At 45.4% G+C, this 27,948-nt stretch overlaps 1 protein-coding gene and 1 long non-coding RNA gene across 3 annotated transcripts; both read right to left on the reverse strand.

The window, feature by feature from the left end:
• Positions 1 to 381: 381 nt before the first annotated feature.
• LOC135388039 (mucin-2-like) lies at positions 382 to 27,097 on the reverse strand. Its single transcript, XM_064617321.1, has 12 exons — positions 26,941 to 27,097; positions 20,329 to 20,400; positions 20,239 to 20,271; positions 19,070 to 19,099; positions 18,816 to 18,842; positions 18,272 to 18,301; positions 16,438 to 16,456; positions 16,124 to 16,221; positions 8,055 to 8,423; positions 7,113 to 7,338; positions 1,544 to 1,678; positions 382 to 606 (listed from the first exon to the last, which is right to left on the reverse strand). Exons 1-12 carry the CDS (start codon positions 26,945 to 26,947, stop codon positions 483 to 485), a joined length of 1,170 nt encoding a protein of 389 aa, XP_064473391.1. The 5' UTR covers positions 26,948 to 27,097; the 3' UTR covers positions 382 to 482.
• On the reverse strand, positions 9,970 to 14,888 carry LOC135388038 (uncharacterized). Of its 2 annotated transcripts, XR_010421278.1 has the most exons (5): positions 13,913 to 14,888; positions 12,893 to 12,976; positions 11,505 to 11,594; positions 10,213 to 10,318; positions 9,970 to 10,143 (listed from the first exon to the last, which is right to left on the reverse strand). It is a non-coding gene; the product is annotated as an uncharacterized LOC135388038 (long non-coding RNA). The 2 variants fall into 2 exon arrangements; XR_010421277.1 differs by lacking the exon at positions 9,970 to 10,143 and having other exon boundaries at positions 10,186 to 10,318; positions 13,913 to 14,887.
• Positions 27,098 to 27,948: the final 851 nt, after the last annotated feature.

The following is a 27,948-nucleotide window of genomic DNA, read 5'->3' on the forward strand; positions in this document are numbered from 1 at the left end:
TATAAGATGTGCACATCAAGACATTGGGAAGTAGCTTTGGCCCCACGAAGGTGATTTACGATATTTCAAGCTAGCAGCGATTACTAAGCAATTGTCCTGCATTCCTCACTTATATACATTCTGGATACTGGATACATTCGAAGTGTTGTAGGGGATAGTGGGTGTACTTCCCCTTCTGAAAGACATCCCGCTATTGTGTGCACTAAAAGTTGCCTCGCAAAAGATATCACAACACCACTTCCAGCTTATCTGCGTGCCACATATTGTATCGACACATGAGGAATGTGTGTGAGAAAACTACTTATTAAACAGAGAATTGCATTGCTTCTTTACTGCACAAGCCAGTTCTGTCTGTTTTAGAAATCGGACTACCATGCTGAGTTCGTCGTAAACACTTTATTTTCCAGCTCACAATATGCATTTTGTGTAATCGAACGCGGGAGGTGCAACGCCTTGCATGAGATCGTCAAAGCGTTTCCTGACTAACCGCATACGGGCGAACGCCCCCGGATGTCCATCGCAACTGGCGTCGCCAGCTGCGAACTCGCTGTCGTAGAAGACGAAACCCACATTTCGGTGGCCGTACGCCATTTCTGTGCACACAATCTGGAGGACAAGAAAGTAAATACCCATTAGGTTCCTTCAATCGCAACAGCTCTTATGCCTGGTTCGCTATACTATTGCATTTTCATGCGTTGCGGATGCGGCGTGGCGCTGTTGCCATATGGCAACACAGCATCGGCGAGCAGAACAGCACGCACGTACAGGAACGAGTTCAGCAGAACTCAGTGGTACAGGGTGTCTCTCGCTATGCGGCTTCCCTAATTTTCCATCCAGACAACCATGAACGACCCGTGACAGACTCAACGGACAGGATTCCACAAGATATTTCCCACATTCTAATTTTACTCCTTTTGGGGACTAAATGCATTACCACAGAAAAATATCCCCTTTCACAGTGGAGGCTGCATTTCACGCTCTGTCCTAGAGTCAACCGTGATATATCGTGTGATATAAAATTTTGCTACATACATAGAGCACAATTTGCCAAGACAGAAGCGCTAACTGTTTCTTACTCTGTGTGGGTGAAAAATTGCCAGTCTTATGCCATCAAACTGACCCTTTCATTCGGAAGAGTATTTGCAAAGTTGAGTGACAATTTGCAGCCCTGGGGAGTAAACGTCGGGTTAGGGGACTAAAATGGGGAGAAATTGCAGTCTAGGGGTCCAGAAGCTGCAATTACTCCCCGGAGACGTCGCTTCCCGGTTATATCATGGAGCTTGCATTCTCGTATGGCCGGCAGACGTGAAGTTCATTTTTAAGAGTGACCGTCGAATGAAAAGAATACCAACCAACCAACCAACCTCCTGATTGGCTCGCAAAACCGGCTGCCAATGAAAACGAGCCAGCACAGCAAACAAAAATTCGGGCACGGGAGTTTCTGCTGCTGCTAAAATGGAGGCTATGAAACCACGGCAAGAGGTTATACTCTCCAGCTCACCCAGCAGCACAAGCACTCAGAGAATTTTCATAGATGACCCACCTTGTCCAGTAGGGTGTCTGCCGTTTCAAAGCTGTATATGGAGTTTCCGGAGGAGACAACCTTTGCCAAGGTTTGTTGCGTGTATGTGGAGCTCTGTGTGGATTGCGAGTAAAGAGTTGGACTGCCGCTGCATACCTGAAACATTTTACGCAACAGTTTGTTTTTTTAGCTGCACAAGAGAACTTTTTATTACAAAAAAAAAAAAGGTATGACTGCAACAGACTTCAGTTTTTGCTGTTGAGTTATATGGCCAGGCGGGCACATTCTCGAAAGAAGTAAGTCAGGGGATAGTGCCCTGCAGATCTTTGAGGGCCAATGGAGGTAGCATATAGTAAATAACAATGCACAATCGCGTGGAGAGATAAGTCACTACCATTTAGTAAAAGCCTTCTCGAGAGCTGACGAGAAAGCAGGTGATGTCGAAATGTTAGTCATGCTAGAAGGCAGACGGACGGTGCGAGAAGAAAAAAACTATCAAGTAATTGAGTTAATGACGACGAAGACCAGAATTTTCTGTGCGCAAAATCTTTAATAAAAAGCAACGGTCCGAGTGACGAACTCGGAGGAACTCGGAAGTAGTACGGAGTAAAAAAAAAGAAGAAACGTTGGGCTTATTGGGATATATATCCACCAGACGTTCATTTCCAAACACAAGTTGTACAACCGTGAGAAAGCTTCAGTAAAATCTGGGAATGTATGGATTATCCAGATGAAGTGTCCAATTACCTCACTGCATCCATTCAATAAGGACACAAGTCTGTAGTCACCTCTTAAATACGGGCAATACATTACCAATTTTTTATCCATTGGTATTTTCCCAAACTGCGAGAGAACATTACATCGAGAAACTGCCAATACCATTACGCGTCTTCCTGAAAACGATAAACGAAGCTACAGCAGACTATCAAAGAACCCCTTACTACACTAAAACAGAGGGGGGGGGGGGGGGTGATAGCGGGATAGGCTCGCCGTTGTTGGCCATACAGAAGTGGGCAAAGCAAAAACTTTTCTTTGCAAAACAAAACAAGCAAAAACAACAAGCCCTTTTTCAAGAAGTGCCGCACTGAGGCCGTTCAACGCAACTTTGGCGGTGTCACGAAGCTACTCCTTGGTGTCTCCCACAGCAAGTCAGTACACTGTTAAAACAGAACTTCACCGCATAGCACGCTCCTAGCCAACCGTCATTCCGAATGGTATTCTGCGTCCATATTTGCCGAAAATGGGAGGAGGCGCGGGACACACTATGGTTGTCCCAGATAGGCTCCCCCCTGTTCTGAACGAATCGTGACACAGAATGATATCATTCGGTATACCGTTTCGCTAGGAGCGTGCTATGTGGTGAAGTTGTATTTTTACAGTGTACTGGAAGTCTATTTGAAGTGGAAGTGTATTTTAACAGTGTACTGGAACAGTCTACTGGAAGGAAAATAACGGTCGTCGATGGTCGTTTCCACTGAATAGTTAATCTAACCTTGGTAATATTTTTTACCCAGGTGTATCCAAACACTTCTTGTATACACATGCCCTTCGTATACGCCTTCTCATGGCAAATTGCCACAAAGAGTCGTACGCCTCCCACTTTCAACAAATCAGGAAAGTGCATGGTGGCTGGTTCCGAGCGTCCTTAGTCGCGGAAGGACCGGAAGTCTTCGAGGCTCCGACAGTTGTGCCTTGTTTATGTTTACCCTAGAATGCCATAGTATACGACGACATGTACGTGACAAAAATTGGGGGAGGGCCAAGCGGACCCACGAATCCGGGGGAGGGAATCGGAATCCCAGTACCCAAAACACAGGATCGAATCGTCGAACAGTCGAACCAAGCAGGTTCGTTCCTTGAAACTGGAACCTCCTTACCGAACTTCACCGCATACCACGCGCCTAGCCAACCAACATCTCGAATGATATCGTTACATGCCCCGAAAACTGGCCCGGCCCCCTCTCGCTTTTCTAACGCAGATATCGCACTGTTTCCGGACGAAATGCCGCTGTCAGTGCCTCACATATTGCGGATGTGTTGAAATGCGATACTTAGAAGACTGATAAAGTGTGAAAGTTGACAAATATTGCTGCACTGCGAAACGCTCAAGTCGCGAAGTTGTGAAGAGAAAATATCCTGTGTGCTTTTGAGAGGAAACACTGCCTCCTTTGTTCCAAGCGTGATTTTGTTTTAGTCTTATTTTGCTGCTCTGGCTCGAATATTAATTCTTCGCTTGTGCATTGCTGTCTTTCCCTGCACCTTTGTATCTTACGTCGAGACAACAAGGATTTAAAAAAGAATACGCACTCAAAATTCCTGTCTCCACTGATCTAAATGTATACAATGTACTAATCAACTATAACAGTGAATTTAAATATACAACTGTGTAAGAATGTAACATAAGGGCAGAATAGCTCAGTAAGTGTCGAGGCCCTTCACTACAATTTTTGCAGTTTTGCGTCGTGAGTACCGGAGAGGCTTGGGGTTTGATTAGTCTCCAAGGCGTGCATTCATTAAATGGTGCTGGTGGTGGTGTTACGAGATGGCCACACCTGTGTGGTGGACTTTGTGTGGGGTGCTACCGGTAAGGTAATAACTGCATATAAACCAAGTTTTTGGTTCCAGCGGCAGGCGTGTATTCTGAAACACGCTGTTGCACACGTGCTTAATACCCCCCCCCCAAAAAAAAAAACAAAAAAAAACAAAAAACTCCCGTGTTTTACATATTACGTTCAGGGGTGGTGATAGCATTTTACCTTGAATGCGTGCGTTCCAATGATTACCTATGTGAAAAATAAAAAGTTTAGTCTTTCATACGGTCAGATGAAATGAGGTGAAAGCTTGAAATTCACACATTTAAAAACACCCGTGTCATAAATATACAGGGTGTCCCAGAAAACGTGTCATTGAATTATAATAAAAAAACTACGCCACCTAGAATCATGTGGTCAACAGCATTTGTTCTTATTAGGTTTTTGCCACCTCCTAATGTGAATGTCATGTACTCCAAGTTTAATTATGTAAATATTTGCGAACTGAACTCGGAACTTTGCCAAGTAAAGGTCACTTTTTTACCCCACCAATATGAAGAGCGTGACGAATTCACTCAAATTCATGATAATTCACAGTGATACTCACGAGCTATCCCATCGGAAAAAATAGCCGAATATCATGCTTTTCGGAGCACCGGACCATAGCGCGCGATGACTTTTTGAGCGCAACCGCTCGCGGTGCGACGAAAGGAGGTTCCGAAGCCAGCCCACAAAGTGATAGTAGAAAAAGTAACAGTTCCTAAAATTGGGAGAGGGAAAGCATTATCCCAGCGAAAGTCGGACGTGATAAGCCGTGCCTGTTTTATCTCTTTCTGCGATGTCGGGGAGGGCTGGGTTTCCAACCTCCTTTCATCGGACTGACAAAGATTGCGCTGAAAAATTCATCGTGCGCTATTCTGTGCGACCTCCGTAGAGCATGATGTTCGGCTATTTTTTCCGATGGGACGTAGCTACGTCCTGGCGCCTGAAACAACGTTTGGTTATGAAGCGGAGACCCACGTACGGCTAAGGTCATGGTTGGCTTCAAGACATACACGAGTTAAATTTTACATTAATTGGTGGTCACACGCACGCCCAACGCTAGCACGCTCCTAGCCAACCATCGTCTCGAACGATACCGTTGTCTGCCCTGATTTGTTGAAAACGGAAGGCGTACGCCTTTTTTTTGACACTTATGCTGTTGATAATTGTCACTGAAAAGGAGTACGCCTTCCGTTTTCAACGAATCTGGGCGGATAACGATATCATTTTAGACGATGGTTGGCTAGGAGCGAGCTATGTGCGAGCTAAGTTCACACTAAAAATGAACTTCACCGCATAGCACGCTCCTAGCCAACCATAATCTCGAATGATATCGTTATCTGCCCTGATTTGTTGAAAACGGGAGGCGTGCGCCTTTTTTGTGACACTTATGCGGTTCATAATTGTCACAAAAAAGGCGTACGCCTACCGTTTTCAACAAATCAGGGCAGATAACGATATCATTCGAGATTATGGATGGCTAGGAGCGTGCTATGCGGTGAAGTTCATTTTTAAGAGTGCACTCTAAGAGTCTAGTCGAAGAAATGGTCCCTTCGTTCAGGGGGGAGGCGCCTACCTGGGATAAGCATAATGTTGAAAGATTTAAGTCGCAAGGTTAGCTACACTCTTAAAAATGAACTTCACCACATAGCACGCTCCGAGCCAACCATCACCCCGAATGACAACGTTCTCGCCCTAGATTTGTTGAAAACGGGAGGAGGAGCCTATTTTGTGCCATTATGCACGGCACAAAATAGGCTTCTCCTCCCATTTTCAACAAATCTAATGCGAGAACGTTGTCATTCGGGGTGATGGTTGGCTCGGAGCGTGCTATGTGGTGAAGTTCATTTTTAAGAGTGTAGCTGTAGGACTTTCCCACATCTACACCTCGCACGCTCCTAGCCAACCGCTATCTCGAATGATATCGCCATGTGCCCTGATTTGTTGAAAACGGTAGGCGTACGCCTTTTTTGTGACACTTATGCGGATCATAATTGTCACAAAATGGCGTACGCCCCCCGTTTTCAGCAAATCAGGGCAGATAACGATATCATTCGAGATGATGGTTGGCTAGGAGCGTGCTATGCGGTGAAGTTCATTTCTAAGAGTGTACATTACCGGTCCAGGGATGTGGCCTTGTTGTATGTGATTGTCCCTTCTATGCTGTTCCAGCCTGAGAACATCAGTTCTCTCACAAGCATAATGTCTCTCAGCAGACGCCTCCTCCCATTTTCAACAAATCAAAGCACAGACTGATATCATTCCGAATGATAGTTGGCTAGGAGAGTGCTTTGTGGTGGAGTTTTTTTAAAGGATCTTTATTGTAACTTCCACAGAAAAACACAATCACAGGGAAGCCACAAAGCAGCACGAAGCTGCTTGACAAGGGTATTACCCTTTAACATCAGCAAATGAACAGGATCATCTATTTAGTGCGAAATATGGAACGTTATTTGACATAAGAATAATTCCTTTAATACTACACTTTTATGAACAGCATACGTGTCACAAAAATGCGCACAACAAATCGGGGCGTATTACGATATCATTCGAGATGATGACCGGCCACGAGAGGTGCTATGCGGCGAAGAGTCTAACACAACCATGACAGAATACTACAATGGCATTGTGTACAACATAACAAATTTAGCTGCTACCCAGTATATCAAATTAAATAGGAGAGGTCATTGATATACACCTTCAGAGTATGAAAACTGTTTGAAATCTGTTCAAACCGTATGGAAGGGTATAAGATGGGGACTGATGGCCGTATATATGGTTAGTCCTAAACCCTCGTAACGCAAACAAGTATAACGTAACATTATTTTTGTCGTGGAGCAAGTAGCTGATTATCTTCATTATGAAAGTTGTGTGCATCGTATAGGTACATCGGCTATTATACGAACCGCCGGTCTCTGTAGGGCCAGCAAACGTTTGTTTCTGTGTTCACCTCCTAATGCGTCGCTATTGCCGTCGGAGGAATAAGAGTAACGTATATATACTCTTGAGTAACCAACCTCGTGTCAAACGAAAGGCCGAACATGTCGGTGGGGCGGCTGACCGAGACTTTTGTGAAGGTCTGGAAGGGGCCGGGAGTATCGGTGAATAATGTACCGTTTTCCATATAGACATGGGTGAAGATGATGACGTCACAGATGCCGGACGGTGGGTACATGTTCTCCTGCAAGGCACGGCGACCGACGGTGCAAACAAGCGGTTGGAAGATGAAGTCATATCTAGGTGCTAAAAAAAAAAAAGAACAGATGAAACGAAAAGAATGGATCACTTAATCCCTCTACATGCATAAATTCGCAGATCCTTGTTGCCAGCTGTGGCGCATTTTTTAATCTACTACAGCAGCACTAATCGCGGAATGGGGAAATGGATTATTGGCGAAATAAGTCCTCGGAGTGTACACGATGCTAGACGCTTTTTGGACGTATGTACCACATCACTGTGACCACAACACTGTCAAAGTTTCGTACGCCAGTTCGGATTACTATTGGCAAGATGTTCGTGTCAGCTCAAATGTGCGAATGAGCTTCAACGATATTTTAATCACGATGCGATTTTGATTAAAGTGTTCACGGAATTACATGCCCCGGAGCGTTACATGCCACATACGCGCAGCATACGTGGTTCAATGAAATTCATCTCCCCCACGCGGCAGCAATGCAGGGATTCCACCCAGTACGTGTCTTGCCCATCGCTCAGGCTTGGATTCCACCCCCCCCTTTTTTTCAAATTGATATTGCCCAGATAGCCCGGCTATACCAATGCAGTCGCGTGGTTATACCGCCAGCATACGTATAGCGTATAGCTGAAACCGTCAACAGTGCCTGGCAATTCGCATTGCATTGAGGCATTACCGATACCGATAACGGTTGGGAGATAATGGGTGGCTAGAGCATGCTATTACCTTACGGTGGAACGGTGGAACAGGGCAAAGTAAACCTTACGTGCTGTCGACACCAACGGCGGCGTTGTCGTAGTAGTTGTAGTCGTAGTCGTCGTTGTAGTCGTAGTCGTTGTGGTCGTTGTCGTTGTAGTCGTTGTGGTCGTTGTCGTTGTAGTCGTTGTGGTCGTTGTCGTCGTAGTTGTCGTAGTTGTAGTCGTAGTAGTAGTAGTAGTAGTCGTTGTGCTAGTCGTAGTAGAGGTCGTGCTAGTCGTCGTAGGAGTTGTTGTTGTGGTCGTTGGCGGTGGGTTTATGTACCCATAGTCTGTTATCACTGCATCCTCTTCCGTCACTTGTGAACTACCTCCTGCACCTCCTCCACCTCCTCCACCTCCTCTACGTATGTCAGCATCGCTGCCGTCGCCGTTGGTCCCTTTTTAAAAACATCGCTCATTGTACGTTATGGCGTCTGCACAGTGTTTCGTATAACGGACAATGGTCCTGGCAATTTGGTAATGTCGCGCATTTCACATTCCAACATATTGCTATTTGATCGAAATATCACTGACAACCTGAGCAGTCAGTTGCATGCGTATATTGACGTCCCTATGTGGGAACGAACTCTAGCATTATAGGGCGCTCACGTGGTTATTGAGTCAATCGGAAGCAATCGCTTTTGTACATTGGCACACCTTTTTGTAATTCTTCCTACCGTAACGCAGCGCGGTCAGCCACTAAAATAAGGAAGCTCTCGAAATACCACCTGGAGTACCTCCGCAGAGAGTAGAATCCCTATAAGGGGGCCTATTATGCTAAGAACGCCGTTTTTAGTGTGAAGGAACGCCATTTTTTTTCTTTATTTTGTTCATTGCGCATCTTCGCAGACGCGTATTTCCTTCATCCCCAACGTGAGAGGGGGAAGGACCACACTGCCGCCTCATGCGTCGAAGATGAGCTTTAACTTGCGGAAATAAAACAAAAACAAATGTACCGGAACTGGCCTTATCTTGGGTTGCATGTTCTGTTTCCTTTTAATCTTTTTCCAGGACGCGAGAGGCGATAGTGTGCTCTTTCTCCCTCACATTGGAGATGAAGAAAAGACGCGTCCTAAGAAGAAATTACGTTTCATCACGAATTTTTTGCGGGCGATCTATCGAACTGCTACGATATCAGGTGACCGAAAGGAACAGATGTTCTCATTGGGACAACCTTGTAGCTTAAGACATTGCCTTTGGACTTTGCTAATGCCCTCCTAGGGAGTGCCCTTCAGCATACGCTATATTGCAATTGATTTCATGTTGGAGAAAGCGTTTTTTAAATATATTTTTTAAAAATCCATACACTTAGCTGGGACACCCTGTATATGAACATCCTTGCAGGAGGTTACGGGTCGAGTATAAAAGGCATTAGATATCTGACACTTAAGACCTCTTTTGTACTCAACGACTAACTGTGGCTCGAAATGACTCCCGAAGTGCTCACGGCTGGACTCGAACCTAGACTCTCCCGATTTCCGGTCGTGGGAATCAGAAGAGCCTCTCCGTCCCCCTTGTTGGCACTCTTGAGGCGAATTCGCGAAATCACTTTGTGGGAGCCGTTCTTAGAAATAGTTAACATTTGCCCCCTACCATATTAACATTATTTATCATGCGCTTGTTGAATCTTACCTGAGGCACTGCAGTTTGGACTGGACCACCACGACCTTCGGAAACTTACATGCTATACCGGGTGTTTCAGTTAAATCCCCGTGATAAATAATTCGCGAACCGGTGCACCAATCGCATAACTTTCTTTTTTACGAGTATCTGTCCAATACTGCCTACAAGATGCGCCCCTATTAGAAAAAACCATACAAGTGTCCGTTTGGCAGTCATACGGTATAACTGAACGGACTCCATACACTCTATGGACTGGTACGGACTCCGTACGCTGTATGGCATCCTATGGCAGTCCGTACACTGAATGGCCTCCTATGGCAGTCCGTACACTGAATGGCCTCCTATGGCAGTCCGTACACTGAATGGCCTCCTATGGCAGTCCGTACACTGTATGGCCTCCTATGGAGTCCATAGCCTGTATGGCCCCCGACCTTGCTGTATGGCATGGGTATGTGTGGCAGTCCGCAAGATGATGGGATGAGACGTGAGTGTTTGCTGAACGTAACACCAGCACAAAATGAACACAACTAGTGCATGTCAATTTGACAAAATTTATTGTCTTACAGCCTTTTTAGGAAGTCAGCCAAGTAGCCGTTAATTGGATCAATTCACTCAGTCAGACTTCTGCCTTTGCGGCTGGGCTTCGTGGCAGTGTACTCCTGAAAGCAACCTAAAATAAGAAAATGAGCATGCGTTAGTACCAAATACCACGCTACCATATGCTCTGTGGAAGCATATTCTACAAAAATAAGGAACTTCTTAACATGATGGAAATTGATGTTCTGAAGCTCGAACACAGAGATTAAACGAAAACACACTAAGCTTCAAGTGTCTAAGAAATACAGAAGAAGGAAGTCACTGAAAAAGCCAGTTGTAAGACTCTAACCCGCATTTCCTGGTCCAAGACTGCAATTGAGCTAAGCTGTCCCACTTTGTAAGACAGCTCGTGGTGACCAGCACCATGGGGGCAAGTAATTTGATTGGTCAACGAGGCAGCTCTTGACGCAAGTAATACTGTTTGCTGTTCATTTGACAATGTTAACACCATACGCTACAGCTGAGCTCAGAAACCCATTTTATCTGTACAAAAAAAAAAGTTTAAATGAGGAGTGTTCACTGGCTTTCTTTCAAAAATGTTAAATTGTGCTTGCATCTGCATCAGTATTGTACATAACAGCTTAGAGGACAAAGACTGGTGCGAAGCAGCTTTACTATATAGCGTAAAGCTTCCTCTCAAACGAACGGGATGATAGAGCTTTCTCAAACAGAGGCTTTTTGTTGAAGAACATCCCCCACAGCCACACAAACAGATAATGGGGATCATCTCAGGGCTTTCTTTAAAGGAGTGCTGAGGTGCAAACAAATAGCTCCTGCTGAGGAACCATGAGCATAGGTGACGCAGAGAGCAAGCGAGAGAGCTCTGTTCTGCGCCCCTTTGAAAAATTATTCGCCTCGTGAAGAGAGTGCATCGCAGAACGAGAGGAAGTCGGGATGTATGTTACTCCTTCACGAGACCGGTGATGTACTGCAGAACTGCTCAAGCAGTTATAAGCAGACCGTGATGTGCGAAGAAAAAAAACCAAGAAACAAGGTATGGCGCCTTCACCGTGTCATAAAAGCATCGTGTTCGTTGTCTGCAACTGCTCTCTCCAACTATTTTTTTAATAAATTCAACTGCGCAGCTATAACGCAGAGAAGAGTGAAAATATTTTGCATGGTGGCGCCTGATGGACAGCTTGACAGGTGAGGCAAGAATTCGAGTGATGTTAAATGTCACCACATTGCTCCTTAACAAGTGGATACTGTTGTCAAAATAGAAAAATTGCTCAATGTTCTGGCAGAATAAATACACATACTCGTGACAGCAGCAACTGCTGGCGCCGCTTTGCAGTCATGATCTGTCCGTGGAGCTCCCTAGGTGACCGCACTGTTCTTGCCACTTCTCGCTGCAAAATTTTTCAAACCAGCCTGATACAGGTACCGGCAGGCTTCACATACACTGCAATAAATATACTATACCGTGGCACGAACAATGAAATCTACAACTCAGGCATTGGGGTACTGCCATTGGAGAACTGCACTACACTGATATCTTGTCAGCTATGTGGAAGTAAACAGCTCTTGAACACATGGAATAAGAAGCTCGTGTAATGCATGTTGTACACTGCAGCAGTGGGAGCCTGACAAAAGAGCAGCAAGGTAGTTGGCATGGTTGGGACAACAACTTATAAAATGGAACAAAAGCTGTAGGCCATATTCGTCATTGTACTTATTCACGATAAGTAATGTGATGAAGACACAGCTACAGTAGCCGCCAATGTGACAAACCGAAACTTTTTCGTTCAAGATTTTGTACGAATACTAGAAAGACAGCTCTGGAATAAAAGATGGCGGTTCATATTGGTCCAGTGCTAATGGTGCTGTAGGCACTATCAACAGCATTGTCTGTAAACTGTTTTCGGATTGTTGTGTTCGTTCTGATTGTGCCAATAGGCACAGGGCAATCTGAAAACAGTTTACAGACAATGCTGTTGATAGTGCCTATAATGACATTAGCACTGAACAGATATGAACCAGTATCTTTTATTCCAGAGCCGTTTTTCTAGCACTGGCATAAAATCTTGAACGAAAAAGGTTTGGTTTGGCACGTTGGCTGCTAGTGGAATGCTGTGCCTTTATCAGACTGCCCATGATGAATAAGTATACTGACCAACATGCCTTACAACTTTTGGTCCGTTCTATAAGTTCAGTCTTAAGCATGCCAACTACGCTGCACCGCTGCTCTTTTGTCAGGCTCCCACTGCTGCAGTGTAGAACATGCATTGCACAAGCTTCGTATTCTATATATCTAAGTGTTGTTTACTTGCACAAAGCAAACGAGATCTCAGTATGGTGCACCTCTCCAATTGGTTGTACAGCAATGCCCGAGTTGTAAATTTCCTTGTTCATGCCACAGTATTTGTCATGTGGTATCAGCAGCTTTAACAGTAACTAACGTAAGCAGTAGATGCATTTATGAATATGGACTTTGCTCCACAGTAACATCCTACAAAAAAAGAAAAAACAGAACATTGACAAATGCAGACTGGGAGTAATAAAATTAACAGAGATCCATGCTTTGACTTCATGCATTTTAAACTCACACTGTCATGCTTGTCTGTGTACACGTGAGAAGTAGTGAGAAATAAAATGCCATTCACACCGTTTCCCAACGAAAATAAAAAGTATTAAAGTGTAGTCCTACCACAGAGCTGCATCCGTGTCATGAGCATAAAAAATCTGTGGCACTTGCTTGTGGACGTCACGCTGTCTTGATAAGGTACGTTTTCTGGAAAACAGCATTTGACAGATGAAAGGCACAATCAGAGGAGTATGTCGTACAAAGCATGGCATGCATGTAACTAATATAGTGTGGAAACACTACAAGTACACAATACTATGTTCATGTTCATATATGTCAGAATATATTTTAAAACAAAATTTTGTAGGAAAAGAAAGATGGCTTCAGTACGCAAGCATGCAGTGGGTGAGCAAGCCACGCCGTGTTGTCCACGCCTTTAGACTACCTCGGCTCATTCTCATTACGTTGGATGCACATGTGACTTATTGTGGTCAACAGCCGGCCCACTCTACCTTTCTGAAAATTTAATCATGAATTACTAACATATACATTTGACTTTATTTATGAGAAATTCACCTGTGTTATTTTATCTAAGCGTTGCGAAAGACAAAAGCAATGGTTTGACAAGATAACACGGGATTGTTTTAAAAAGTGAATGTGTTACGATTTCGGGGCCAACTATACTATATGTCTACAACACAGGGCACTTGTATTTGCAGCGACATAGGAACACACATTCAAGTACGTGCATCTCAAACATATGATGATCTAAACGACGAGATGTAGCCGAGACACACCCGAACAGAAACATCTAAGCTTCCAACCCATCCGCGCACAACCAAGTCGCACATGACAAACCACAGAACCCCACCTAGCAATCCTCAATGGCACGCGCTTTTGTATGTGCAATGACGATTATGTAACACATTTCAACGCTTATTCCAAAGCTAATCAGCCGGGTCCCGATACCTAAACAACTGTTGCTAACTCTAGCGAATCTCACTCTCCTCTCGTGATTGAGTTTCGTTCCTTTGTTTGAACGGATCGCAAAGGATTTTCAAACTTCACGCATGCACTTTGCAATCACAGATAGCATTCCGTATCACTTCATTATCACATCACAACAAATATTTATATGTTTACCTTTCATTATCGGCACCTTGGCGGGACAACAGTCCATCGTTTCTTCGCCAGCAGGCATAAACAGCCGTTGAGCTAAAATCGTCCACCGATCCTTCATGGAAGTGCAACTTCTTGACACTGTAGTAACTACCTCCACTTTGTCCGCATATATCACGAGTTCATACACTGCACGCAGATTAAAATACGTTGTGCAGCCAAGAAAGGTTTTGCTGAAAAAGGAAATTGATCACACAGAAACAACGTGCTTCGCCTACGTCCGCCATAACCACCCAAAGCCAAAAACACAGCGACACGTAGCCCCCTAGGCAAAGTGCATCTAGCAACAGGTAATTTTTATATATTATTTCTTACCGACTTTTGGCTTTGCGCAAAAGATTAACCGGATTAACCATCATTTTTCTCAAACTAAATAACAGTGCCCCATAACATTAATCAGAGTGCCATACGTTGACGACCATCGCCATTCTTAGACGGCAGTTTGTCTGTTTCGGTTTCTGTTCTATTATTGCATTTTCGTGTTATGAAAACACCGTTCCACGGAAAGTATTACGCCAATTATGTGCGTGTATTTGTGTTTGTGATTATAGAACGCTCACTTCAAGGCATTGAGAATGATGTCAAATCACGAAAAGGATAACTCGTGATATCTCCAGAAAATCGCCACGAGCGGCACCCAACGATATATGAACAAAGGACCAGCATAGCCTATGTGTTACTTCAATATTGTTTGCCTATTTTTAGATCCCTATCATGCGTCAACAAGTAAATATTGAATCATTTTATTCCTGCATATCAACGTATCCCATCTGCCCTTTATGGTAAATTAATCAAACATATATATGTTATTGAGTATAGCACTAGGCGAAATTCAATGATTGTTCCAAAGCCAGCCGGGTTCTGCTTCCTTAATTCCTGTTGCTAGCACCAGCGTATCTTTTTCTCCTCGAATGACAACAACTTTATATTATTATTATTATTATTATTATTATTATTATTATTATTATTATTATTATTATTATTATTATTATTATTATTATTATTATTATTATTATTATTATTATTATTATTATTATTATTATTATTATTATTATTATTATTATTATTATTATTATTATTATTATTATTATTATTATGTTATGTAAAGAGTGCAAACAGCTTGATTGTGTGCCGTAAGCTAAAAAAGCAACGTAAACAAATCCGCTTTAACAGATTGCAGTTTGGAAAAATCTCTATGATAGTGGTGAAAGTGTTGCGGCATGCGCAAAGCAGCAACCATGTCACGGTGATGCGCACACAGCGCATTTTACATCTAGTCGTCCTTCGGCTAAATATGATTTCTATGCCTGCCAAGAGATTCCGTACACACAGAAGTTTGCTGTATGGACACCTGTACGACCGTCACAGAAGTCCGCAAACTCGCTCTACGGACTTTGAACGGCTGCCATAGAGTTCCGTACACACTCTCTATGGAACCCGTACGGCCACCATAGAAGTCCGCACATGCCATATGGATTCCATTGGTGCACCGTAGCAGTCCGTACGCGTAGCGTTTGAGGACCATATAATTCCATAGCGTTCCATACCATTTCCATTCAAAGTCGTAAGAGTCCACACAAGTCCATACATAATCTGTATGGACTTTTATGGTTTTTTCCAACAGGGGCACCGCGTGAATGAGCGGGAAGCGCTCATTATTTAAATAAAAATTCAAATGAGTTTCGTGAAAAAAGCCAACTTCTAAAGCAGGGCGCCGTCGGCATTAAAATGGAGTACTACCCCTACCTTTTAGAGAAAAATCTGCAACCGAAGCGGGTCATTTGTTGCAGTAAGAAATTGGTTTCGGTTTACACGTTTTTGTCGCGGCTGGTCGCGGTGAAGCGCTAAAGGACGCTCTTCCACTCCCTTATCCACCAATGAATTACGTCCTTCCACCAATGAATTACACCAATGAATTTCGTCCTTTTGCGCTTCGCCGCGACCAGCCGCGACAAAAATACGTAAACCGAAACCAATTAATACGGCTTTGGCTAATACTCGTTTCCTTCACGGGTAGTATTTCGACTCCCCGCTTAGACTACTGGCTACTCCACTGGCTCCTCCAGTCAAACTGGGATGTCTAGACGATGATCGTTACAATGGTCAAGATTACGATAGTGATGAGCTCGCCCGAAGCAATCAGCCGTCTGGTGTTTGGACGGTGTCTGAACTCACCGGTGGACGCCAGTACCAGGTAGACCGCAAGAGCCGATATTAGTACCAGGAGACACACGCTACCGACAATGAAGCCGACGATGTTGTCGTCCTTTTTCCTGCATTTTGAGAAACATTAAACCAGAGCTGTTCAGACGGGGAATGACGCTTGGCTTAGAGGGGCGCCAGGTCTCACAAGCCCACGGCTTTAGACAGTTTTTCTATTGCACTTTGCACTTGTTTCCTAGCCTTCTTTTCTTTTTTTTTCATTGTAGGATTGCTTCTCGCGTTAACGCCATTGATGCATGTAGAAACAAACCTATACAGGTACTTACTCGGTACTAGGTGCCCCGCCTATAGGAAGGAAGAGAGGGACGCTCAAGCAGACAATCGGCCACCATGGGACCGGCCTATACGTATCAGAGATAATACATGCAGAAGACCTGCGGGAACCACCATGACAACCCAGGTCAGGCGCGACACAAATACGACTCAAAATTACGCCGTAGGCCAGTCCTTAGTTGTTCAAGACGTTCTAGCGAGTTTCGGGTAAACGACGCAGATAGAACGCAACTGTATGGGAAGCACATACGTTCGACCAGAGTACACACCTTTAAAAGAGAACTTCACCTCATAGCACTCTCCTAGCCAACACTCCTAAAAATGAACTTCACCTCATAGCACGCCCCTATCCAACCGCCATCTCGAATGATATCGTTATATTACCTGATTTGTTGAAAACGGCAGGCATACGCCTTTTTTTTTTGTGACAACTATGACCAGCAGAAGCGTCACTGAAAGGGCGTACGCCTCCAGTTTCCATCAAATCAGGCCAGATAACGATATCATTCGAGAATTGGCGGTTGGGTAAGGGCGTGCAATACGGTGAAGTTCATTTTTAAGAGTGTACCTAAATGGTCGCAAAGTTCGACCTGCTACCTCACTGCCACGAATGATAGGGCACGCCTTTTTGGTAGCAGTTTGGATACATAGGGTAATTGATTTTGCCAACCTTTTACATCCTTTATCAACAGCTATGTTGACCTACACAGTCACCGTGACCTAGCCAACCATCATACCGAATGATATCATTTTGTGTCATGATTTGTTCAAAACAGGGGGGGAGGCGCCTCGTCCCATTTTCAACAAATCAATGCACAGAATGATACCATTCGGAATGATGGTTGGCTTAGGAGCGTGCTATGTGGTGAAGTTCTGTTTTAACAGTGCAGGTACTACTTTTTCACACCCTCTTTTCTTACAGAGTACACTCTTAAAAATGAGTTTCACCGCATAGCACCCTCCTAACCAACCATCATCTAGAATGATATCGTTATCTGCCCGGATTTGTTGAAAACGGGAGGCGTACGCCTTTTTTGTGACACTTATGCTGTTCATAATTGTCACAAAAAAGCCGTACGCCTCCCGTTTTCAACAAATCAGGGCAGATAACGATATGATTCGAGATAATGGTTGGCTAGGAGCATGCTATGCGGTGAAGTTCATTTTTAAGAGTGTTAAAACAGCACTTCACCACATAGCACGCTCCCAGCCAACCATCATTCAGAATGATATCATTCTGTGCATTGATGTGTTGAAAATGAGAGGAGGCGCCTATCTGGGACAGATTATCGTGTCCGAGATAGGCGCCTCCTCCCTGTTTTGAACAAATCATGACACAGAATGATATCATTCGGCATGATGGTTGGTTACGAGCGTGCTATGTGGTGAAGTTCTGTTTTAGCAGTGTATGCAGTGGAGGGGGACGCAGGAGGAAGGCCAAGGACACGACGTTCATTACACCTCCATGTGCGCTTGCTGTTCGTAAGTCCTTATAGCCCCGCTGCAACTACTGAGACAAATGCTCAATTTCGTCTTGCGGACATAGATTTCGAAGTTGCTCGAGGCTTTGTTGCAGGATTACGATGCTCATGCTCTCTCCGTCGCCCGACCCAATTTTCCCACAAGTATTGCCCCTTCTTTCCCGCTTTAGCCACTATCTAGAACAGCTGTTCTTTTGAAAGTTAAGTGCACACTCTGTACATACGAATGTTTCGTAATTGTTGTTATTGTATATTTCCTTTTTGCTCTTTGCAATTCCCCCGTTATGTAATGCCATTTGTAAGGGCCCTTAAGGTTTAATAAATGAAATGAAATCTCCGTACTTACTTTGATCCAGCTGGGAAAGCCCCGATTGCACTGGAAGCAGAAAGCATTCCATGTCAAAAAAACGAAGTATCACACATTGCATGGCCGGGCTACTCTCTGAAACCACGTCTACTTTGCATCAAACCTTTGCACCCTTGCGGAAAATGAAACGGAGGGCAGCACGAAGCAGAGCAATTAGAAATAGCTTATTCTTCACTCAGAAAGGTCGAGCAGTTACACCTTTAGGAGGTCATTGTTGTCGCATATTTTGTGCCTCAAAGTTGCACCTGCTATCTCACTCTACCACGAATCATTGAGCTACCGCTTCCGATTCGGTGAGTGATGGGGCGTACGCCTTTTTGTAGCAATTTGGATATAAGATACTTCTCTTTTACCACCCTTTTACACCCTTTATCTGACGCTACGTTGATCCAGGTGGTGTCTCTACACACTCTTTCTTGGAGTGTTCTCATTCCTCGGACAAGATTAAGGCTGCTCGTCCCACTATAAATATATATTTTTTTTTTTTTATGTTTCGAGATGGAACACTCATTTATGTACTCACTAGGTTGCTGGTAAAGCTCCGGCTGCACTGGAAACAAAGTATTCCATATTAAAAAAGGAAGTATTGCGCTTTGCATAGTCCTGCTACGCTGCGGCCACGTCTACATTGCGTCAAGCCGTTGCAACCTTACGGAAAAAATGAAGCAGAAGGCAGCACGAAGCAGAGCAGTCGCAAAAAGCTTATTCGGACGAGATTAAGGCTGCCCTATCATACTATATGGTGATAGAGAGTCTCTACGCAATTTAGGTACTCACGTTGATCCTGGGGAAAAAAACCCGATTCAACTGAAAACAGAAAGTAATAGACATCAAAAAGAAAGTATTGCACATTGCATCGTCGGGCTTCTGCGGCCAAGTCTACATCTTTCTAAGGCGGTTAAGTCTACATCTTTGCAACGTTTCGGGGCGGCACGAAGCAAAACTGTTGCAAAAAGCTTATTCATTCTCATGCCTTTAGCTCTGACAAGACTAACCCCCCGAGCTCATAGATCTGACTTCACTTGAAGCCGCATCTTCACTTGTGCAAGTCCGCGGCCAAGACCTGTCGTCGCTCAGGACGTTATGAGTCTTTCCTGAACCCTCACGCTGGCTTACTTCGTCAAGTCGCTGCCTTAACTGCTGACTAAAATTCCATATGAAGAGTCGACATTTAAAAAAGGCCAGAAAGTATATATGTTACACGGCCCTGTCTCACTATATGGGATTCTTTATGTGCGTGAACATTACGTCTCTACGCGAACAACAAAGAAAAAGAAAAGGGTGAGTTGTAAAAAAAAAAATACAGAAACACGTACTGTGAGGCAGGAAGGAAAAGGAATTTTTGGAAACTCGAACTCGTTCAAGAGTTTCATGCCATGTAAAAAACAAAATGTCTCTGGAGGTACTATTTCCAGTGCAAGTAGATGTAGAGCAAATTGGCTGAACGATAACATGATCGACGAATCCCTATCCTAACTCACCCCTCCTAGGGTTACTGCTCGCGGCATTTCAGCTGATGCATATTCCCTCTCTGCTCCTTTCCTTGCCACATATATAACGCCCTTTTAGAGAGTACAATTACTCTCAAAAAGGGTGTCTCCTCACTCCCTCAAGGGAGTAACATTATTCCGTTACTCCCTCCCGGAAAGAAGAATTACTCTCCAATAGGGAGAAAGGTGTCATGCTACTCCCTTGAGGGAGTGAGGAGACACCCTTTTTGAGAGTATATGTGGCAAAAAAGGAGTTACACCCGTTTCTTAAGAGTGTACTGGACTGTGCAATAGTAAACATCAGTGTTAACTAAATGACCACCGAATAATTTAGCGCGAAAAGACGGAGACCATAGAAGGAAACATACAAAACGGGTGTCTGTGCGGACGAGCGAGTGTGTGTCTCCTCCCATCGTCTCGACTTTTCGCGCTTTATATTCTTCAGCGATCATGTACCTTCAGAGTAGTCTTGAGGAAATCCAGTGATCTCTGAAAGAGAAAATAAAAGAGATAGAACAATGATCTTCGTGCCAGCTATATTCTTACGGTCGTATCCCGACTGGTCTGTCAACCCCTCTGACGCGCCATAGTAGTATTGGTTGTAGTCCTCCTCTGGTGCTGCAGTGAGGGAAGACAATGAGTGACCTTTACGTCCATCCCCGCTTAAGCTACGTTCCCACTAATGGATTCGCGCCCTCGTAGCTGTGTGCGGCGAACAGCCTGAGGTCTACACCGAGGCTCTCCGTATTCTCGTCATTAGCGACGAGTGCGAGGGACGCGAGACCTGGACGCAATCGTCTTATTATCCGTTTTGAATGGGTGGTCGCTGCAGTCCGCCGCCGTCAGTCGCGCAAGGAGAGCCTGCATGAACGGCACCGGAGAACGGGCCTCCGCCATCCTCTTTCCGCCGTCGCGTCCGACGTCGGAACGCACCTTTGCAGTTCAGCGTCAAGCTGCGCGCTGCCGAGGACACAATTTTTAGCTGAGCGTCTCCAACAGCTTCTACTCAAGCGGAGTACGAACAGACGTCATCTGGTAACGTTATTATTTAAACCTGTAGGAACTACTCGCGTTCTTCTGAAAGTTTGTAACATTGGTGCCCCGGTCACGTAATAGCTCTACTCTACAATGAGCAACATTCTCTTTAGCAATAAAGCTTGGTGTGGACATCCTGACCCTCCAACACTGAGGTGACTCGACGGCATTTATGGATCCCGCACGCAACTACCCTGGCGAGCTGCAATATACTGTATGCGGTGTGGTGAAAAAAAAAAACAGAACGCCGGTTGTCCAAAATATCGGGTGGCGTGGTCAAAAAGGGCCCTGCTCCGACGACCCGGCAAAGACCCGCCACTCCCCTGGCGGTGAATACCGGTGACGCCACTGGACTACTGAAATGTCTCTGCCACTACATCTACCCCCCTCCCCTCCTTCCTGAGTTACAAGTTCCGTTAAGGTTTATGCAATGTACCGTTGTCGCTATTCTATGGCTCGGAGATTGAATCACGGGAACTTGGATGTTGCGCAGGGCTCAATGCCGTAACACGTATACCTGTCCCGGAGAAACCCAGACCTGTTCTCCTGCTGCTTGAAGTGACAGCCGATCTCTAGCCCCATGACACCCGAGCCTGTTGTCTAATCTTTCCTTGCCACCGCCTGCCAGTGTGGGCGAAGCTCGCTTCTCTGTCTTTAGTACAAGCGTTCGTAATTGAATCCCCATAAGGAGTTCGGCCAGGCTGAAACCACTTACACGTGCTGTGTTCCCATAGCTGAGGGGGACAGATATGGATCCTTCGCATTGCGGAGGAAGTCTTTTACCGTACGGATCGTCGTCTCGGCCTCCCCAATCTTGATGAAAAGGGCGGACCACTGACAGACCTCACTTGCTGCTGAATACGTCGACGAGCCGTGAGCCGTTCCAACGTTTTCGAGAATAATCCACCACCCCCAATCAGGTGGAATAGGTTCAGGCCTAGAACTTGCTATCGGTGTCCCGGGAGGCCGGTGGAGACGTGGTTGGGCTGAGTTAACTCGAGTACATGCATACTTTTCACAACTAGCAACGAGAGAAGTAATTTCGGCTATCAAACCTGGCCACCACACCGATTCACGGGCAAGAGCCTTAGTACGATTAGTGCACTGCAAGCATAAAAAGTGCTGGCGAACGAGAGGAGGGGTTTACGAAACTGTCTTTTAGGTGTAGACCACTGCTTTCCATTATAGACAGAGACAGGCATATCTTTCACGGACAGGTACTTCGCCACGTGAAGCGGTACACTTTGCTTTGGCCAGCCTTGCTTCTTCGGCCTGCTTCGACCAGCATTGCTGACAAGTGTGCAGCCGTCTTCAACACCACTGTTTTCTCCTTACGTCCCGGAGATTCACGGGCAATAGTTCCCAAGTAATGAGCGTCATTACATCAGTATCAAGTCATCACTTCAGTAGCAAAACGTTCAGCAGCGTCCAGTTAATTATCCCCGAGAGGGTTGAGAGGCAATGTATCAGCCGCACCGAACAACTTAGCATACATCTGGAACATAGCATCCGGAACTGATAGCGCATTGTCTTTAGTCTGACCCGTTGCACCCTAAGAGGTAGAACATCTAGTTTCATCTAGCTAAACAGCGGCACAAGAGGAAGATGGTCAGTTTCGCATCCTGAAGAAAGTGCATCATGAAACCCGCTGGATTGCCCGTGTTTTAGCAAAGGCATCTCTCTCCGTCTGTCTGTATCTTTGTTTCGTTGTAGCCATCCACATTGATGAAACGGCTACCTGCCAGCGTTCGCCTGACTGTTGTGTCTGGAGGAGAACCGCACAGAGGCCAAAAGGAGATGGCATCAGAATAAACGCTAGTGGCATAGGGCGTGTGGTACTTAGCCAAGCAATGGTCCGACGTTAGGAGTGTGAACGCTGCCTCCTGTTCATACTGCCAAGTCCAACTAGTTTTCACATTTTGAAGGGCTCGAGTCGATGCAGGAATATCCGAAACACGAGGGAGAGACAGCGCAAGATGATCTACTGTCCCTCATCTGACGATCACCAGTCCCTCCAGTCCCACAATCCCACCAGTCCCACATCAGGGAGTTGGTTTATCGATACGACGCGAACGACACTCGTTCTCCAAATTATCAACGACCTTTCGGATCAAGATACGAATCCAACGAGGTGCACTGAGTGAGAATCGGCACGACATCTTGCTTTAGGCGAACAGTATAGTCATCGCGTATAGTGGTACCGGGACAACGAAACAACGCAGGGTGAAGTGTTGCCTTAGGACTACTGTTCAAACTACCGAGGAACTTGACAGCTTCCAGGGCTTGGATAGCATGAAGACCCGGGATAGGCACTGACGGGGACTCGATGACATGCAACCGTTAAGAGCTTAGTTTCCTTTGCCTCTGCAGATGTACCAACTACGAGCCCTACACGCAAAGGTTAGCTTCCAGTTCCAGAAACTTCAGCTCCTGAATCCAGTTAACCTGGGCTGTGTCGTTGTCAACTGTCGCTTAGCATGTGTCAGTGGAGCATGGAGTTGGATAATTCTCGAAATTCTTGGAACCGCAAACTTCAGCCAAATGTCCCTTCTCCCGCAGGAACCAGACAGATTTCCGATGGGCAGTCGGAGCGCGCGTTCTGCGAGCGGCCGCTGAAGTAGCAAGTCGAGAAGGATCGTGGTCGCGCTGAGACCTCATCCCATTGCATGGGCTGCTTTAGCGTGATGACGCCATTGGGAAGGATGCTTCTAAACTGTTGTGGCATCAGTGTTGACCACTCTGGCACCTCCAGAATGAGTACGCAGCGACGTCGACCCGCCTTGACTCCTCTGATTGCCGAGCTTACACTCTGAAAACAGTTTCACCGCGTGGCACGCTGTCTGCCAATCATTGCCAGGAATGATAGTGTTATCGCTTCTGATTCGAAGAGACAGGAGGGCGTACGCCTTTTTTGGCAATTTGGATACATGGTAATTGCCACAAAAAGGTGTACGCCTTCCCCTCCTCTGTCTTCGAATGAGAAGCGATATAACACTGTCAACCCTGGCAGTGGATGGCGAACAGCGTGCTATGCGGTGAAGTTCTGTTTTTAGAGTACGTTCAAGCTTCCTTGAGAGCGAGCTTTCCGTTGCAGCACAACAGTTCTGACAGTCACGCACCTCGTAAGCAGACTACGAACCTGTCGCGAACCAAACACTTTTACTGTCGCGAACCAAACACTTACTGTCGCTGAAGCGTAGTTGCAGCGTTTCAGCGCACATGTCCACACTCTCGAAATGTTGCTGCACGCGCTAGTGGAAGAGTGACGACTCGCACAGTTTGTTAGCAGGGTGTAGAAGGTGCTCAGAGAAACGTTTAACCATATTACGCCAATGGCAAATCTGAAGGGGAGGGCCGGACTCCACGAATGGGCACTTGTTCGCCGCCTCCTATGAAAAGAATAGTAGGACCGATGGTCGCGTCGCTTTCAGTGGCCATCGTAATCCCCTCAAGACCGTGGCTTTGGAGCGCGACCTTGTTCTCCCGTAGCTTCAAGTGTAGTTCAACTCTACCAAATTGGTGGCGCTGTCGAACACTACGGCGGCATTTGTTTACCAACAGGTACAGGTCTATTACAGAACGCGTTGTGCACTGTTTGTTGAACTTGCTCCGTCCTCAACACTATAAGGGCCACCACTTGTGTTTGCTGCATTTTGAATTGTGTTTGTGTTTCTTTTATTTGTTTGTTTTTTCAGATCCACTAGCCAAGAGTATGTCCCTCCGCAACGTTTTGTACATCTTTTCCGGTTGCCATGACTAAGAAATGAGTGGTTTCTTTATAAATCTGTTTGTTGTTTACGCCATTTTCTTTGAAGCTGATTCGAGGGGTGTTTATCGGTATTTATATGGGTTTATCAAAAAACCGGCTATATTCCGCACCGAAAATAAATGCAGAATGCGGGCATCCACTTCTACACGAAGGTCTTGCTGGCTGGACCGTGTTTTATTGACGGGCCTGTGATACGGTAACACGGGCGAGGGATTGGATGGGTGTGGCTAGAAGAGTTTGAAGAGTACAAAGTCGAAATAGAAGGCTAGAGAGTCAGTGTTTGGGAATAGACCTCTACCCGAGAAACGTCATCATGGCGTTGGTAGACGGCCTGAAACCGAAACAAATCGGAAGGGAACGGCTGGGTTCCACGAATGGGCACTTGTCTTTCAATAGGACCGAAGGTCCCGTCCCTTTCAGGGACCATCGTGACCGTGTCTTTCGGGCGTGACCTTGTTCGCCCCTAGCTACGAGCATAGTTGAACTCTACCAAATTGGTAGCGCTATCGAACACTATGACGTCACTTGTTTACAAACAGGGAGAGGTCTATTCGGAACATTTCTTGGCGATAACCGATCTCACAACCAGGTCATCCTTCTACAAACGCTGGAGCACAAGGGAACATGGGCACCGTCCGAACAAATACTGAATTTTAGTGCATTGTGCGCTATCGCCTGAGCGTACAGGAAGAATAGCGTGGTGGTCCTGCGCACTATGCTAAGCTTTCTATATGGTTTGTGCGTGCGCAGAGCCACCAACACTATCCCTTATGTACGCAAAGTTGTATCTTTAATGCGAAGCTCGACCTACAGTGCACAGTTCCAACGGGGATTCAGTCCCTTTCATTTTCAAAGCATGGCAGCTGGCACAGTACTGCATATCCGGACTTTTGGGTATATGGGTATATGAAAATTGCGACAAAAAGGCGTACGCCCCCTCTCTCTTCCAATCAGAAGCGATAACCCTATCATTCGCGGCACTGTTTGGAGCACAGCGTCCAATGCGGTGAAGTTCTCGTAGTGTAGGCGATGTTGGCCGATGCAGGCTACAAAACAAGCTATGCAAACATCCTGGCGTCGGCACCTTTTTTTTTCTTTTCACGATGAAAGATGAAAGTCACTGAAAAGGTTAGCCAGCTGTAGGGATCGAACCCACATCTTCTGGATTACCAGTCCAGGGCTCTACCAATTCAGCTAAGCTAACACGCCTCTCCAGCGACTTTCGGGGTGCGCCATCTGAAGGGACGACAAACCAGCCACTCACTCTCACTCACCCTCCTTTCACTCTTACATTTTTTGCTCACTCGTACACACATTCACACGACGGAAATCGACGCAAGCGGCACCTGTTGAACAAGAGAGAAGAGCCCTGGACCGGCAATCCAGAAGATGTGTGTTCGATCCCTACAGCTGGCTAACCCTTTCAGTGACTTTCATTTTTCATCGTTGATTTCTTAGGCAATTTGAGGCTTCGTTTGTAGCTGTCCCTTCTATGTTGTTCCAGCCTCAGAACATCAGTTTCTCTCTTGTGTACCTCCGTGCTGGCGTCTGATTGGGAGCTACAAATGACTTAGCAATGGATAGAGGCATCTGGATTTCGTATGAAGCTATGGCGTATGGATATCCGAATGTATCAACGCTACGCCCATTATGAAGTTTTGAACAAGCACTTGTCAAGAGAATTACGGAGCGTAGAATAACGATATTACAACGAAAAAATGGCTAGGAAGCAAGCGAGCTGGTGAAGATGACGCATAATGTAAAACCTCGAGACTAGTGAACACGATGGGACAGACACCACACGAAGTGTGCGTGTGTGTGTTTGAGACTTCGTGTTGTGTCTGTCCCTTCGTGTTCCCTAGTCTTGGGGTTTTACATTATGCAACAATATTACGCCTATTCCGCTCGTAACATAGTATAGCAGATAGGAGTTCTCACCTCTTTCAAACTGCGAAAGCTGGAGTATGAATGAAACAATGTTTCACATCGCGTATCGCGTAACACTAACAATGTTTCTTGCTCCAGTAATGTGCTGCTTTTAAATTCGAACCAGCACTCAGTGCGCTGCAAATTGTCCGCAAACCGCTCCGAATGTTAACGGATGCACATTGTCGTCAGAATGAGCAGTAACGCTATCGGTGTCCCACTCAGGGGAACGAACCGTAAACAGGTTCAGCTAAAATTAATTCGTTAACTGCCCCAAACGAATTCTCTAATAGCAACCGCTGCTCGTTCGTTTCGTCTCCCTTCAACCTTTCCTGAATTGTACAGGGTGTCGTAACCACTGCACCAAACGTATAGCGTATACAGGGAATACACGTGTTGTTAGTTCTACTGCTGAATACGATGCTTACCATACATTACGATGATGTATGATGTTGAAAGCCTTGTAGGATTTCTGACGAAATAAGAAGACAGAACAGGTTAGCTGAGCTGAGGAAGTGTTCAAATCGGCCTGGAGGCTCAAAGTGACTTGGAACAGCAAGGTCTCGAGATGTCGTCTTCTTCACGCTGCACGAACACATGCACGAACCGCGTGACGCTGCAGCGACCAATCACTTCTTTTCAAAACTATACAACGTAAAACTATTATTAAGAAACCTATAGTAGATGATCGTACTCCTTCTTGCCCAGAAGTCCGACGCCTGTACTATAGGTCAGTTTGCGCGTAACACCATAGGGCTGTTATGTGCCCGAAACCCCTTAATGTCCGGTTGCCTTCTGGCCTAGGTGCAAGGTAGATAGATATCCCGCAGCACTTTGGTGGATCAAGTTGGAAAACACCAGTCTTAAATCCTCTTCCAGCGAAAAAGTAAATGAAAATGTGTTGGTCCATCGTTAGGTTTTTCTTCCTTTGACAGCCTCTATAGTTTGCGGCGTCTGCGATCAAAATTGCTATTTCGTTTCGATAACACGCGACCAGTTGAATATTCCAACTGAATATAAGTAAATGAGTACGTGTATTTAGATTATTATCTTGTATCCTGAGTGAAATAACAGATGCATTTTCGCAGACGTACTTTTATCTGTGACTCTGTTATACTTTACTCTTTTTCTCCGTATAAAAAACGAAAAAAACAAAACAAAAACACGACCGACAACGGTCCTGAACAGGGCCATTTCCTTTGTCGCTGAAGAAGAAGAAGGTAGTGCAATTCGCTTAGCCGACTTGAACTGAGTGCTTTGCAATACTTGGCAACCAACTATATACAATGTGGAGCATGTGCTATAGTGCCACAATGATTTTCGAGAAGAAGCCCAGAAGAAATTTGGAAGGAGTTGTCTTAGCGGCCGTACAGCCGTATAGCTTTGAGTAGTATATAGCTCCTCTTCCTCCACAGATTTTTTTTATCTTAAATTTG

This window comes from Ornithodoros turicata, chromosome 3, assembly GCF_037126465.1.
Source record: "Ornithodoros turicata isolate Travis chromosome 3, ASM3712646v1, whole genome shotgun sequence".
NCBI lineage: Eukaryota > Metazoa > Arthropoda > Arachnida > Ixodida > Argasidae > Ornithodoros > Ornithodoros turicata.